This window comes from Phragmites australis, chromosome 10, assembly GCF_958298935.1.
Source record: "Phragmites australis chromosome 10, lpPhrAust1.1, whole genome shotgun sequence".
Classification (NCBI taxonomy): domain Eukaryota; kingdom Viridiplantae; phylum Streptophyta; class Magnoliopsida; order Poales; family Poaceae; genus Phragmites; species Phragmites australis.
In genome coordinates this window covers 11,599,842-11,613,817 of record NC_084930.1, presented here as the reverse complement: position 1 = coordinate 11,613,817, position 13,976 = coordinate 11,599,842, and the positions used below count along the sequence as shown (strand labels likewise).

Genomic DNA, 13,976 nt, shown 5'->3' with positions numbered 1-13,976 from the left:
ACTTTATGTCAATCATGCTTTACCTAAGTTTAGTGACGACAAAGTCAGACGCCAACCAAATGAGCCCTTAACAAAGTTATATCTCGTTGTTGTGTGTACAATGTCTGTTGATCTATCGGTGACCATTTTTAATCCAATCTGTATATTCAATAACATGTGGGGCATTCGTATGGCTCTCCAAATACCGTGAGCTCATATCTAAGGTTGGAAACGAGCCGAGCCGAGTCATGCTCAGCTCGGATCGAACGAGCTCTCTTGTTGGCGAGCCGAGGCTCAGCTCGGCTACTTGACCGAGCTAGAAAACGGACTTCTCGCGAGCCAAGTTTGCTAGAGCCTGGAGGCCATATACAGACTACCATCTCTCATCGTAGAACTCATGTCATGCAGCAGTGTTAACAAGTTTGCCTGACACTGTTTGCTACACTGCTAGACATGTAACATGCAGAAATGGAAGCAGAAAGTTCATGGAGTTCATCAGTTCAATACATGTGTCCCAAATTACTCTTCCCTTAGTACTTGCACACACAACCAAATTAAACTTCAATACATTGGTAATTAACAACTAGAGTGAAGTAAAGAATCTAACAAAGAACCATCATCAGAAAACATGCAAGTGAATTTACACAGAGGTAATTAAGTTTTCATATCTTTTCATATTGGCATATATAATCCTTCATGAAAATTTCCAACAAAATACAGGCTGACAGGTAGCTTGCTCTAACTTCTAAAACTAGGAACCCATCAATTAAATTGAATCACTTGTGCCCGCATGTTCTAAACTAGGAACCCCATCAACTAAAATAGAGTGGAGTACCTAATTTGTACCGACTGTGGTAAAGAGTCTATCATGGCGGCAGATCGGGATGCAATGGCCTTCACGCTCATGACAAACTTGGCCCTGGCGGTGGAAGTGCACCCCTTCCCTCCATGTGCAGCGGTGACGACACGGGAGACGATGCTTGGTATTAGCTTCAGTTCAATGGACTGCGGTGGTGCAGTCATAGAGGCGACAAGAGGGTGGCAGTGGTGGGCCGTGGGCAGAGTAGCGGAGAGGTGGCGCTGGCAGCACGATAGGAGTACGAGATGAGGGCAGGCAGGCGACGGTGGGCTAGTAGCTCGTCAACGGTGCCACAATCACAACTGGAGTCTACGAGGAGGACAACGACGCGTCTCTGATGGCTAAAGTCTGTGAAGATTTGGGACTCGAGTATATGGGAATGTAGAACCCCAAACCTAAAAGGTAAATAGTGCTGATCACAGGGGCTCTAGGGCTAGAGCGGTAGGGCTTCAATGGGTTAGACCAGCAAACGAGCCAACAAACCAGCTCGAGCTCAACTCGTTTTTGACACCAAACTAGAAAGATAACTCAGGTTTAACTGTTAGGCCTCCGAACAGAAGCGGGTGAGACTTAGGCCTTCTCCAGCAGGATCGGCAAAACCATCCGCTTCACTGTTGCTGGCTACTGTGCCAACGATTTACTGATCCCGTCGAATAGAGGAGCACTCAAGTAGCTCTTCTATCTGGTGCTACAGTGATACGGGAGGGCAGGATATATCCCAAATTTGAGGGACTCTCTCTCCTACCCTATCACTGTTCACAGAGCACGACATGTGGGTCCGAAGAGGAGAGGAGAATAATGAAAGATAAGAAATAGGTAGCTGCTGGAGATAAAAAAATAGAGAATACTGTAATAATATTAATAATACTATAATAATATTTTAAAAATAAATTTTTAAGTATCTATCGGAGATAATCTTACATTTATTTGCAACCCAACCCATATCTGACATGTATCGGCTTCAGCGCTGCGTGACTCCCTAGGTTTCCAGAACCGCCGGCCACACCGCTTTCTTGGTCCACCGCGGCGCCAACAGATACGATACGACTACTCCCTCCCTCCCTCCCTGTTAAACCAAAGCGATTAGTTTTCCTTAATCAAATCTTCTCCGCAACCGCCCCCGCTAACCCCGCAAATATCCGTCTAAACCCCTCCGGAAAAAAATCTGGCCGCCACCAAATCCATCCCAGCCCCGCAAAATCCATACCGTTCCACCCCTCTCCCCTCCCCCCCCCCCCCCGCGTCCAGGTAGGGTCCCGCCCCGGCGGCCCGCTCCGCTGCGCCTCCTCCCTCCCCGACCGCCGCAGGCCTCGGATTGCCGGATCCGCCCGGCGCCGGGCCCGATCTGGATTGGATGGTCCTTCTCGGCCGCGGTCGACACGCTGGTCCAATCTGATCCGGGCGGCGCGACCGGGGAGGTTTCCTGGGGGGGATTTCGGATTCGGGCGGTGGAGGCTTCAGGCGGTGAGGGGTCTCCGGCCCGCGGCGTGTCTGGATCCGTGCGACAGGCGGTTACCTTGGCGTAATCCTACTCGGAGTCGTCGTGCTCCTGTTGATCCGTTATTGGCGGTCGGGGGCTGCAGGTTGAGCGCGAGAGAGATCGTGCCGTGGTCGATTCCGCGGAAAGCTGCGATTTTGCGGTGGCGCGGCCGTTAGTTTGGAGAGATTTTTCGGGTTCCCCGGCGGCCGATCGGTGCTAGTTAATTTTTCTGGTGTGGAGGCGGGGGGATTGATTGGTCGCGCATCTCCCTAGGGTTTTGCGTTCTCGTGCGGTTCCATGGCGGGCTCTAATCCCCCGAAGCAGTACGGAATAACCAAGCCAATTTCGTTGCTTGGGCCGGCGGAGGCTGATCTCCATAGGACGGCGGAGTTAGAGAAGGTTCGTAATTGTTTCGTTTTCACCTGAAGAAGCCCGCTTGTCTGCTCTGTTACCCTATTGTTCACATTGTAGTTTCAGATTGAAATTATGTATCTAAATATGTTATTTCTGTTGTCAATTTTAATTGCAGTTTTTGGTTGAGGCTGGTTTATATGAGAGTCAAGAGGAGTCTGCTAAGAGGGAGGAGGTACTGGGGGAGCTCGACAAGGTACCTACTTCGGTGCCACACTTACAGGAGAAAAAAGCTTAATTTTGATATCAATTCATCAATGCTTGTGTTGTAACTTAATTTTGATATCAATTCATCAATGCTTGTGTTGTAAATGCAGACTTTGAAATGAAACCTTGGTTTCTACACATTTGCTTTTATTGAGCATTATCCTTGATAGATTGTTATTTCCTAAGCACCACCCGTTTTGGAATGTGCAGATTGTGAAAGACTGGGTTAAGCAGTTAACTAGTCAGAGAGGATATACGGATCAAATGGTTGAAGAAGCGAATGCTGTACTTTTCACCTTTGGCTCATACCGTCTAGGGGTAATTTTTATCACTTCTTCTGTATTGGGGTTTCCCTTTTTGCCCATCATGCCATTGACATAGCGCAGTTTTGTTGGATATTTCGTTAATACACTTCTATTTTTCTATTTGTATCATAATGTGCTAGATGTAGATAAGTTATTGCTGTCTCCCATCTTTTAATTCAATAGTTGAATCTTGGTAGCTATGTTTTAGATGCTCTTTGTACTCTGTTGTACGTCTCATTGGATCAGAGAGCAATGAAATGTTTTTGCGCTCGAAGACTAGTCACAACGATATAGGAACAGTCTAAACAAAGGAAAATGTAGATTCAGGCACTATAGGCTAGAAATATTAATAGATGCACTCCTTGCTTTTCTTGTATGTAGAGCTAGCAGAAGGATGTTTATCCCCAAAGTAATTAGTGGAGGTATCAAAACAGATTTTGAGAACACACTCGACTATTACAATGGAGTTTAACAGTTTAAAATCATGGTTTGCCTTTTTCTGAAGTAAATTTGCCAATCACACAACTTTACCATGGAGTCACACAGATAAGCGTCTCCAAACTCCTTGTCATTTTGTCAAATAGCATGACCTCACTACCTGTATCCAGTTGTCATGGGTCGAGAAATCTCAGTTGCTACCATGTCATATGAAGCATATGTTACTGGCTGATAGCAATATTAAGCTTTAAAGGCCCTTACTTCGTCCTTGTGTTAAGCCAACATAAAGTTCATCCTGACCATAGTTTGAGGTTAATGGCCACGCTCACCCCTGGTTTCCACTAGGCTGGCTTTTGCCAGCTTTCAGATGCAGATGCCATTATGTTATCGTACAATGTTGCTGTCAGTTGGCTTCTGAATCAAAGGTAAATCTTTTGGAGATAGTCATGCACACAGCCAGGGATTAAAAAAGAACTGATAGTAACTGGCTGGTTACCACCAGTAACCAGTACTGCCGTCTAGTAACCATACCGGCTGGTAAGAGGATTTTATACTAGGTTTTGATGCAACCTTGATGATAATGATTTAAACAAAAACACAATTTTTGAAGAGAATTTGTAAAAAGCAAAATAAATTGCTAACTGCAATAAGCTGGATAAATACTGCCGGTAAATTTTAACAATCCAGTCTTTTTTATCCTTGCACGGCACCACATATCCATGGCTGCTCATCAATGATGTTTTTGGAACTGCATGCGTCTTTTGGTTGCTGTTTTATTTGTATTTCAGCAGGTTAAAACCTGGAGCATTTCTTAAATGCTGCTTGAAAATAACCAAAGAACTGTAATGGCGGAACATTTGAGCTTAATGCATGTCTTGCTCCAAAGTTATTGTGATGCTCTTGTCCGAGTTTTATTTACAGAAATATCCAATTTTTTAATGAATATAAAATCTCCACCTTGGGCCATTAAAATGTGTTTATATAGAAACAAAACCCAACCTACCTCGACTGACCGGTGCAGTAAAGATGGACAAATCCGTTCCTAGCTCGTGTTAGATCAACTCATTTCCAAACCCAGCGACAGCAGGTATACAGTATCTGTATACATATTTATGAATATATACTCCTGGAGCAGCATCTTTGACATTTGAATTTCATGATGCATCTGATAACAAGTGCTGCCTATGTTGTGTGTGGAAAATAGTTTTCCATAGAACTTCTTCTGTTGTTTTTCTTTATGCAAATTTCATAAACTTCATTACTCTAATTTTTCGTGTAGCAATTCGTTTCTGCATATTTTGATATTTCTCCTTTGGTAGGTTCATGGACCTGGGGCAGATATTGACACTCTTTGTGTTGGACCTTCATATGTGAATCGCGAGGTGATGTTTTCTTTCTTTTGCACGTTGTTCATATGGTTTATGTTTTAGACACAGGAACATAGTCTTAGTGTTGTCTAACATAGGATTCTGCCTGCAGGAAGATTTCTTTATTGTACTTCATGATATATTGGCACAAACGGAGGATGTGACTGAGCTGCAGCCTGTACCTGATGCGCATGTCCCTGTTATGAAGTTTAAGTTCCATGGAATATCGATAGACCTTCTTTATGCCAGCGTCTCTCTGCTAGTTGTACCACCTGTAAGTTTCTTCATATGTGTGTGTGTGTGTGTATGTGTGTGTGTGTTATAATTTGACCAGTTTATTCAGTTCCTTTTCTTTTCAAATATTTTCTTGTAAAGGTTTCATTTACATATATCTTACTATGAGGTATTTGAATTTGTACCGTTAAGATATTTTATTGCAGTTATTGTATGTTAACAACAGAATACGCTGCTTTCAACTTAACATGCCAACGTTTTGAGTATGTGCAACACTTCCTCTGCTGCTGATTTTGCGGACTCTCTAATTTCTTTTGATCTCGTGTCCTTTCTTAAAATGTGAAAGAAAATCTACTTGGGAGTCCTCTTCCTGTCTCTTGCCCCAATTTACGCCATTTTATTCAAGAGATACATCTCTGTGGTTAACATTCTGCTGCAGGACTTGGATATCTCTCAAGGATCAGTGCTTTATGATGTCGATGAAGCTACTGTTCGTAGTCTTAACGGGTGCAGAGTAGCAGACCAAATTCTTAGACTTGTTCCGAATATTGAGGTTGACTCGAGAAGTTATCTAGTCTCCTTTTGTCTTCTTCACCGTTTCTTTGTTTCTTCTAGGATATAAAACAACAATCTAACGATATGTATATTCTTGCAGAACTTCCGTACGGCATTAAGGTGTTTGAAATACTGGGCAAAAAGAAGAGGTGTTTACTCTAATGTAAGTCTTTCATCGTACAAACTTTGTGGGTAACCTCCCTTCGACTTGTGATGATATTTAATCCTCTGTTTTGCCAGGTTACTGGTTTTCTTGGTGGTGTCAATTGGGCTTTGCTGGTTGCACGTGTCTGCCAGCTCTATCCTAATGCTGTGCCAAGTATGCTGGTCTTGAGATTCTTTAGAGTTTTTACCCAGTGGCAGTGGCCAAATCCGGTTATGCTTTGCTCTATAGAGGAGGATGAAGTTGGTTTCCCCGTATGGGATCCACGCAAAAATCCTCGAGATAGATCTCATCATATGCCCATTATAACCCCTGCATACCCATGTATGAACTCCAGCTATAATGTTTCAACAAGCACGCTGAGGGTTATGATAGAGCAATTTCAGTTTGGTAATAAAATTTGCCAGGTATTCTTCTTCGTCACCATTGAAGTTATTGCCTTCATAAATACTTACTATCCTGACAATGTTTTGTATGCTCTTCGATGCAGGAAATTGAGATGAATAAGGCTAGTTGGACTGCTCTTTTTGAGCCTTTTCAATTTTTTGAAGCATATAAGAATTATCTACAGGTTGACATCATCGCCGAGGATGATGAAGACCTTAGACTCTGGAAGGGATGGGTTGAATCTCGATTGAGGCAACTGACTTTGAAGGTAACATGTTCATTTAGTTTATCTGTTGTTTGATACTCATTCCGTTTCACAAAGCCCACAACTGCCATGCACACAAACCAAGGAGGCACACATGCCCTTATTTAATAGTATGCTCCAACTACACCTATTTGACACCATTAAAGTAGGTATGTTGGGTGGAAATGTAATAAGAACTACACTCTTTTTCCTCAATGGACTTATATTTTGAAATGGCAACTCTCGAGTAACATGACTTAAAAATTGTGAAACGGAGGGAGTAGCAACTTAAATCAAGTTGCTAGCTTTTGGGCCATTTGGATTTTGCAGGAATGGTGCACGGCAGGGAAATTGTTGGCTTGGGGGAAATGCCATTGCCACTAATTTGCATATTTTAATTCCTTGGGGTTATTGGTGGAGTGGGTGTTGAAGATTGTCTTGGTAACTTGGGGGTGCAGGTTTCATGCCTATCTTGCTATGAGATAGCCTCTTAAAGATTTGATGTCTAACATGGGTGTTGTTGCTGTTAATGTGCCATGTACTGAACTACGTTTCATTTGTCTTTGGTTGTGGACAGATTGAACGTGATACATATGGAATGCTGCAGTGTCATCCTTACCCACATGAGTATGCAGATCCTTCTAGACAGTGTGCCCACTGTGCTTTCTTCATGGGCTTATCAAGGAAAGAAGGTGTAAAAATACAGGAAGGTCAACAGTTCGATATTCGGGGAACTGTAGATGAGTTTAGGCATGAAATCAACTTGTATATGTTCTGGAAGCCTGGGATGGAGTTAGCTGTTTCTCATGTTCGGAGGAAGCAGATCCCAGCTTATGTGTTTCCAGAGGGTTATAGGAGACCTCGCCCTTCGAGACATGTGAACCATCAGCAGCAGTCTGATAAAAATGACACTGAAGATGGCACTATGACCGGATCGCCAGACAGTCAGCTCAAGAGGAAGCATGATCTTGCTGGGACTGATGATTCTGAACCTTGCAGGTCTGTCAAGAGGGCATCGATCAGCCCAGTTCATCCAAAAACTTCATCGCCTCAATCTGGGAATGTCGGTGATGAGACTACAAGTAATAACAACCAAATGAAAAGGGCTTCTAGCGATGCGAGTGGTGGGAGTCAGGCCTCACATTGCAGTGGCAACCTAGAAGGAGCTAATTGCTCAAACTCGCCACAGGCATCTGAGAGGAGCTCAGGTACTGTTGCATCAGGCCCCAGGTGTGCGACAAGGGAAGCAGGTTGTTCTGGCGATGCAACTAGTAAGCATGGTATTCCTCTTGCTGAGAACTGCACCACTCCAACTGTAGCAGTATGCACAACTTTAAAGCGTGTAGCTGAGAAAGTTGTGTCAGAGCTAGTCGGAAGTGAAAGGTTGGGAAGCAGCAACAGTGCTGAGTTACTGGAGAGTATGGAGAAGGATGTCCTTGTTGAAAATGTGCATTTTGGTGGGAACGGTGTCACGCAAGGTGGCCTTCCTGAAGAGTTAGAGGTGATGCTTCTGGTGCACCCTCTTGTTTTTCGTTTTTAGGTCTAGATACGATCTGACCTTGTTTACTTTGTTTGATCTATAAAGCCAAACCATGGGATTGAAGTGGTTTCTTAAGCTCATGCAGGTATGAACTCGGATGTGCCCTGGAAGCCGTCATTGAGGCATGCTCTTGAACTCAACCCTTGTGCATTCAGTATCTACATTGCTCTGTTTTCTTTATACTCGGCTGTTTGGTATTTGTTTGTTACTCTATGGCAGGGTTGATCTGACATCATCTGCATGAGATTGGAAAAATGATGTAGAAAGGAACAAGTTCTGCTCCTGGTGGAGGGAATGGTAACTTGGTAAGTTGCTCAACTCACAAAGTTCCCTTTTGTACACAGATCTGCAAGCATGAAGGTTTCTTGTGGGGAGATGGCGGTGGTTAAGTCATGTAATGCAACGATATGGCAAAAAATAACCAAAAAAGAAGAAAAATCTCTTCCGGCGAAGGGCGTAAGATGATTGCCGGAACTCTATATCTACATGGAACTTCAGTTTTCGTTTTTACTTGTGGAGCAGCTGGCTCTAGTGTATAAAATGAACTGTAGCTGTCATCCATTGGTCTACTTGCTTAATTCTTGGAGATGACTTGCCCTGATGTAGGTCTAGATTAGAACTAGATGAGATACTGTGTTCCTCAAGGCCCCTTTGTACACCCTTCCTCCCCGTGTAATATAAGATGTTCATGACTGTTTTGTGCTGCTGGTGACATCCTTTTTGGATGATTCTGATTGGCTATGTATGACATGTTCTTGTGTTGCTCTGCGTATGATGCATTGTTGTGACTTAGTGACCTGTATGAAGTATCCGTTTGTAAGGTTTTTCATGTTTCTTACTTCTCATTCTGCAGCTCGCGGTAAAAGAGGCCGTCGGATCCTGCTTGCTGTGATGTACCGAGTCTTAGGGTCTGTTTGAACATTGGACGGTGAAGATCTGGCCTTTCTTTAAGCTTCCAAAGCAATCCCTGTCGTTGAAACACAGTTACAGGCGGATTTTGGATTTGCTATTTCTCTCTTGGGTGAGCTTCTGTTCTGCTGTACCAAATTTGTTCCCGTCAAATTTGCTCTCTGAACCGTTGATCTTCGCACGGTCCACGAGGTCACAGCTACAAAAACATCCGGTGTCACGATGTTTTGGTAGTTTGTTTGAGTTTTTACTGTAAAGATGTGATGTGTCTGTCTCACAAGAAACCAATGTGGCGATTTCATGATGAATTTCAGTAAGAAGATGAACTATGGAGGCTCCACGTAATAGGATAGATACCCTTCGACTGTTGTGCGCCCTTGTCAGCTGCAAATCTCAGTACACGGCTGCGAACTCGTACCGCTACTATGGTGGCGGGGCTCTATCGGTCTCTTGGTGGCATATTGACTCGTTTTCCTACTGGCTACCGCCTCACTCCCCTACACTACACGGATGCTGCTACTACTATCCATATTCCAGTTGCAACAAACAAAAGCGGCAGCAGGATCAAGTAGCGATGATGCATGGGCACGATGATTCACCAGGCCTAACATTTTTCCCTCATCATCGGGAAACCCGAACAGGTACTGAGTGACCACTGGCAAGTTGCCATGGGTCCTTTCTTTCCGTTGCTAGCAGGCCACCTCATCCGAGGCTCCCCTTGTTTCCGTCGCTAGGATGGCCACCTCAGCTGGGAACGTCACACTAGGCGCCGCGAGCCTTGCAGAGCCCAACGTGCCAGCTGGACGGCACCCTATGCATGGACGCATGCTAAAGCTGCGGCGGCTTAGAGTAGCTAGCGCTGGTGATGGCTACGAGCCCGGAACCAGAGGCGAGGCAGCGGCGTGGCCTTTCCACCTGCACACGCGGCGGCCAATTCAAGTGCTCAGACCCGCCAAATCGGCCAGGCTACGACTGAATGAGCCTCAGTCTCCTTCTGGCGCAGCAACATCAGAGTGTTTAGAGTAAACGGGACTCTAGAGACAATATAGCAAATGAAACTTTTATATTGATCCAATGATATATATATATATATACACATGATGAATGATTGTCATTGGAGAGATATCTCTCTCTCCAATAGATATAATGAAAGGGTCATATCCCTTTGCTAATTGATCACACTAACTGTAATCTAATTCTAACACTCCCTGATCAATTATCTGTAATATAAACTTTTTGTTAGAACTCTTTAAAATCTTATGGGAAAAATATAAGTAGAAAATATATGTTGATTTGCTATTAAAACTCCTTCAAAATTTAATGGAAAAAAGTAAGGAGAAAATGATATGGCACATATTGGTTATTGCCTTATTGTAAGCTCATATGAGAAACCTAGATAGGAAAAATTTATTTTGGTGAGCTTAGAGAACAATAATTATGATCTATGGATTATATTAAAACCTCCGTAAACCTATTAAAAAAATAAGATAAATACTAGTGATATGCTGTTAAAACTCCTTTAAAAACCCAGTGAAAAAATAAGGAGAAAATAATACAACATATATTAATTATTGTCCCTTCGTAAACTCATATGAGAAAACCTTTAAAAGAAAAAACCCATAAGTAAGTTTAGAGAACAATAGTTATGTCTTTGATATCTCCTTTAAAAACCTTGAAAGGAAAATAAGATATATGACATATGATCTTGTGTAGATATTGCCTCATTAAAAAACTTATATGAGGAACCGTATAGGAAAAACTCATAAAGTAAAAGAGTACAATATAATTATGAACATGTTATTATTTAGGGATAAACTCCCCTAAACCTTGCAAATCTCGGAGTCGCCGCATACCAATTCCATAAATACATTTTAGAATGTGTAAGTTAATAAGGACTTAGTGAATAAATCAGCGAGATTATCACATGATTTAGTTTGCAAGATTTCTATCTCCCCATTATGAGGATAGAAAAATTTAGGAGCAATATGTTTGGTTATATTGCTCTTTATATAACCTATTTGTATTTGAGAAATACATGCAACATTATCTTCATAAATAATGGTTGCTGATTCAATGGAACTAATACCATATGACTTTTTATGTGGTTGATCATTTTGCGAAGACATATATATGTATGTGATGTTTCAGAATGATAGTGAAAGTAGCCATTGGAATATGTTTGATGACTCCTGTGAAATGGCTATATCACCATGATATCAGTCTGTGATCTGGCGTTATGGGGATCAATTATATAGCCAATGTTAGAATATCCTACTATGGTTATAACTTGATTTTCTGATAGAAAAACTTAGATCTTTGATGCCATAAAGATATATATTGATATCTTCTTTGACTCCCGGCTAATGACGTTGTTAGAGCTGCGCTATTTAAACTAGCAAGTTATCTGCAAATGCAATATTAGGCCTATTGCGATTTGCAAGATACATGAGCGCTTTGATGGCACTAAGATATAGAACTTTAGGTTCAATATCTTTTCATTATCAATCCAATGTATGAATGGATCTTGATTCATATTTAGAGATTGAATGACCATAAGTATTTTGATAGATACGATTGTCTAATATTATTTGAATATTGGTGAACTGATGGATAAATATTCCTGAAGGAATATGTTCAAGTTGTAGACTAAAGCGAAATTTGGTTTTTAACCAAAATTGTTCATCTCAAATTCCGTCATAAGATGATTACATACTTTATCGTATGTGGTTTGGAGATGATACAAAATCCAATTAGAATTTCATTATGAACACACATATGCAATCGTTGCAGTTGAAGTAACTCTTCTGTGAAAGAAACTCATTTAGTCAGTTGTACCACGATCAACTTAACTATTTGAAGTCATTAAGTGACTTACACAATATATATTATGATTTGTATTTAGATTCAGAATATGAAGCTCATTAGCGACTTATATGTTCGAATTTATCCAATTCATTTGATCTGCCAATGATATTGAATATGAAAACATAATTTCCACACAATACCTTGGGGGTATGTAGCATCGTAATTGATGTCGGGTCTCTGCGTGAACCCTTTTTGCTACAAGCCTTGCTATTTCACCACCTTATGGAATAAAAATCCATTTTGCTTCCGTAGGAAGATATTGGATATGTAGGTATTACTTTTGTGAATACCTCTCTTTTTGTGAACGAGTGCAATTCTACCTCAATTGCTTTCTTCTATTTGGTCCAGTCCGAATGCTTAAGGCACCCTGCCATGGCTATGGACTTTGGCCTGGATCCAATTAAAGATCTTCTGCAATTTTCGAGGAGAAATTATTTTTCAATAATTTGTAGTCTTTGATATTAATTGATTCTATGAAATTAATATAGTTTGTGAAAATATTATCCCATTTAACTCCGTGTATTTTCTAAAACAATGGAGTTAGGGTGTTCCCATGACCCAGCGTTTGAATTTGTGTACACATTTGTGCTGGGTATTTGGATGCTGAACATCCATAGGCATTTAGATAGTGAATATCCATAAGGTGTCTATCAACTTGATGATGTTGATTTGCATTTACTGTCGTAGAGAAGGGATTCCTCTGTTTCCATGGTAGCTTGCAAGAAACTTTATCCTTTGAGACTGTACTTCTCCCCCTCTTATTTTGATTTGGAAGTTGAATGGTTTTGTTTAGTATCTCCAGTCTTTCTGGCACATTCTTAGCAGGAATGTAGGATTTGATGTAACCTTTATGACGAGTAAACGCATCTGGTAGATGATTTGTAATATGTTGTAAATACAAGATATGAGGACTGAATGTGAACGTGTGTGACATTCTCTTATAATTCCTGACATTCTTTGTGGTATTAATCTCCCCCTAATGCTTGGAATTGTCCTTAAAATGTTATGAGCATACATGCAATGAATATGTCCTCTATGAGGGACTTAAGGTATTATATGATTGACGGATAATTATACCTCATATAGATCCTCAATTCCCTTTGATGTATGCTATACGGTGGTGATATCAGTACGTGTAGAACGTAACCGATTCGCAGATGGGAAATACATGGCTGAAGCCAAATTTCCACGTATTAACTGTAACGGAGGGAGCCGTATGATTGCAGTTAGATGAATTTGGTATAATGATGCGGTGTTTAAAGCCGTATGTCACCAACAAGATGTTGACCAATTACAATTCTTTGGTCAGTCAGGCAAATGATTTGATTCTCTTGATGAGAGATTTAGCTAGACCATTTTGAATGTGCACATATAGTACTTAATGCAGTAGTGCCTAAAACCAAACAATAATTGAATGCACGTTAAGGAGCGGCATTATACATGTGAATGGATTTGATCCTACGTCCAGGATTATTTGCTCTAGTTTTGATAATTTGAGCAATGAGTTTAGCGTAAGTGTGGTGCCTTATGTAGAAGGGATACATTTGGAACTATTTTGTAGATACATTAATCAGCATTGTAGAGTACCTAGATGGTCCATAAAATTACTGAATAGAGCCACATGTATATTCTTGAATGTGTTCAAGAAATTGGGTGGCACATTATGAATTTTAAGGTAAGAGGATCTTAAAATTAAATTCCATGTGACACATGCGGTGCACATAAATCTGAAGATTTTGGAAATATTGTAACCAATAGAATTGTTAATAATTTTTCTCATCATCTCTAAGCTAGAGTGACCAAGGCAATCATGCCAAGTCTTGATTTGATCAAGATAGAAAAATTATTGTGTACGCAATATATGGTACGAGATTTGATGTATGTATAGTACAATCTAGATGGTATATAGGGAAGCTTGCCATATCCGTTGATTAAGAGAAGAAATTCCTCTTTTGTTGTCATCATAGGTTTCAATATAGAAACCATTATGACGGATATCTCTGTAACTTATAAGGTATGGACTGAATCGAGAT

General features: G+C 41.2%; 1 protein-coding gene across 5 annotated transcripts; it reads left to right on the top strand.

The window, feature by feature from the left end:
• Positions 1–2,004: 2,004 nt before the first annotated feature.
• LOC133883587 (nuclear poly(A) polymerase 4-like) lies at positions 2,005–8,862 on the top strand. 5 transcript variants are annotated; one of them, XM_062322950.1, is made up of 12 exons: positions 2,005–2,717; positions 2,848–2,925; positions 3,147–3,254; positions 4,999–5,061; positions 5,159–5,320; positions 5,720–5,833; positions 5,936–5,998; positions 6,076–6,405; positions 6,489–6,653; positions 7,207–8,130; positions 8,215–8,291; positions 8,514–8,862. In XM_062322950.1, exons 1-11 carry the CDS (start codon positions 2,616–2,618, stop codon positions 8,242–8,244), a joined length of 2,139 nt encoding a protein of 712 aa, XP_062178934.1. In that variant the 5' UTR covers positions 2,005–2,615; the 3' UTR covers positions 8,245–8,291; positions 8,514–8,862. The 5 variants fall into 5 exon arrangements, with proteins under 5 accessions (XP_062178934.1, XP_062178933.1, XP_062178932.1 ...); XM_062322949.1 differs by having other exon boundaries at positions 8,389–8,862; XM_062322952.1 differs by having other exon boundaries at positions 2,007–2,717; positions 8,255–8,291.
• Positions 8,863–13,976: the final 5,114 nt, after the last annotated feature.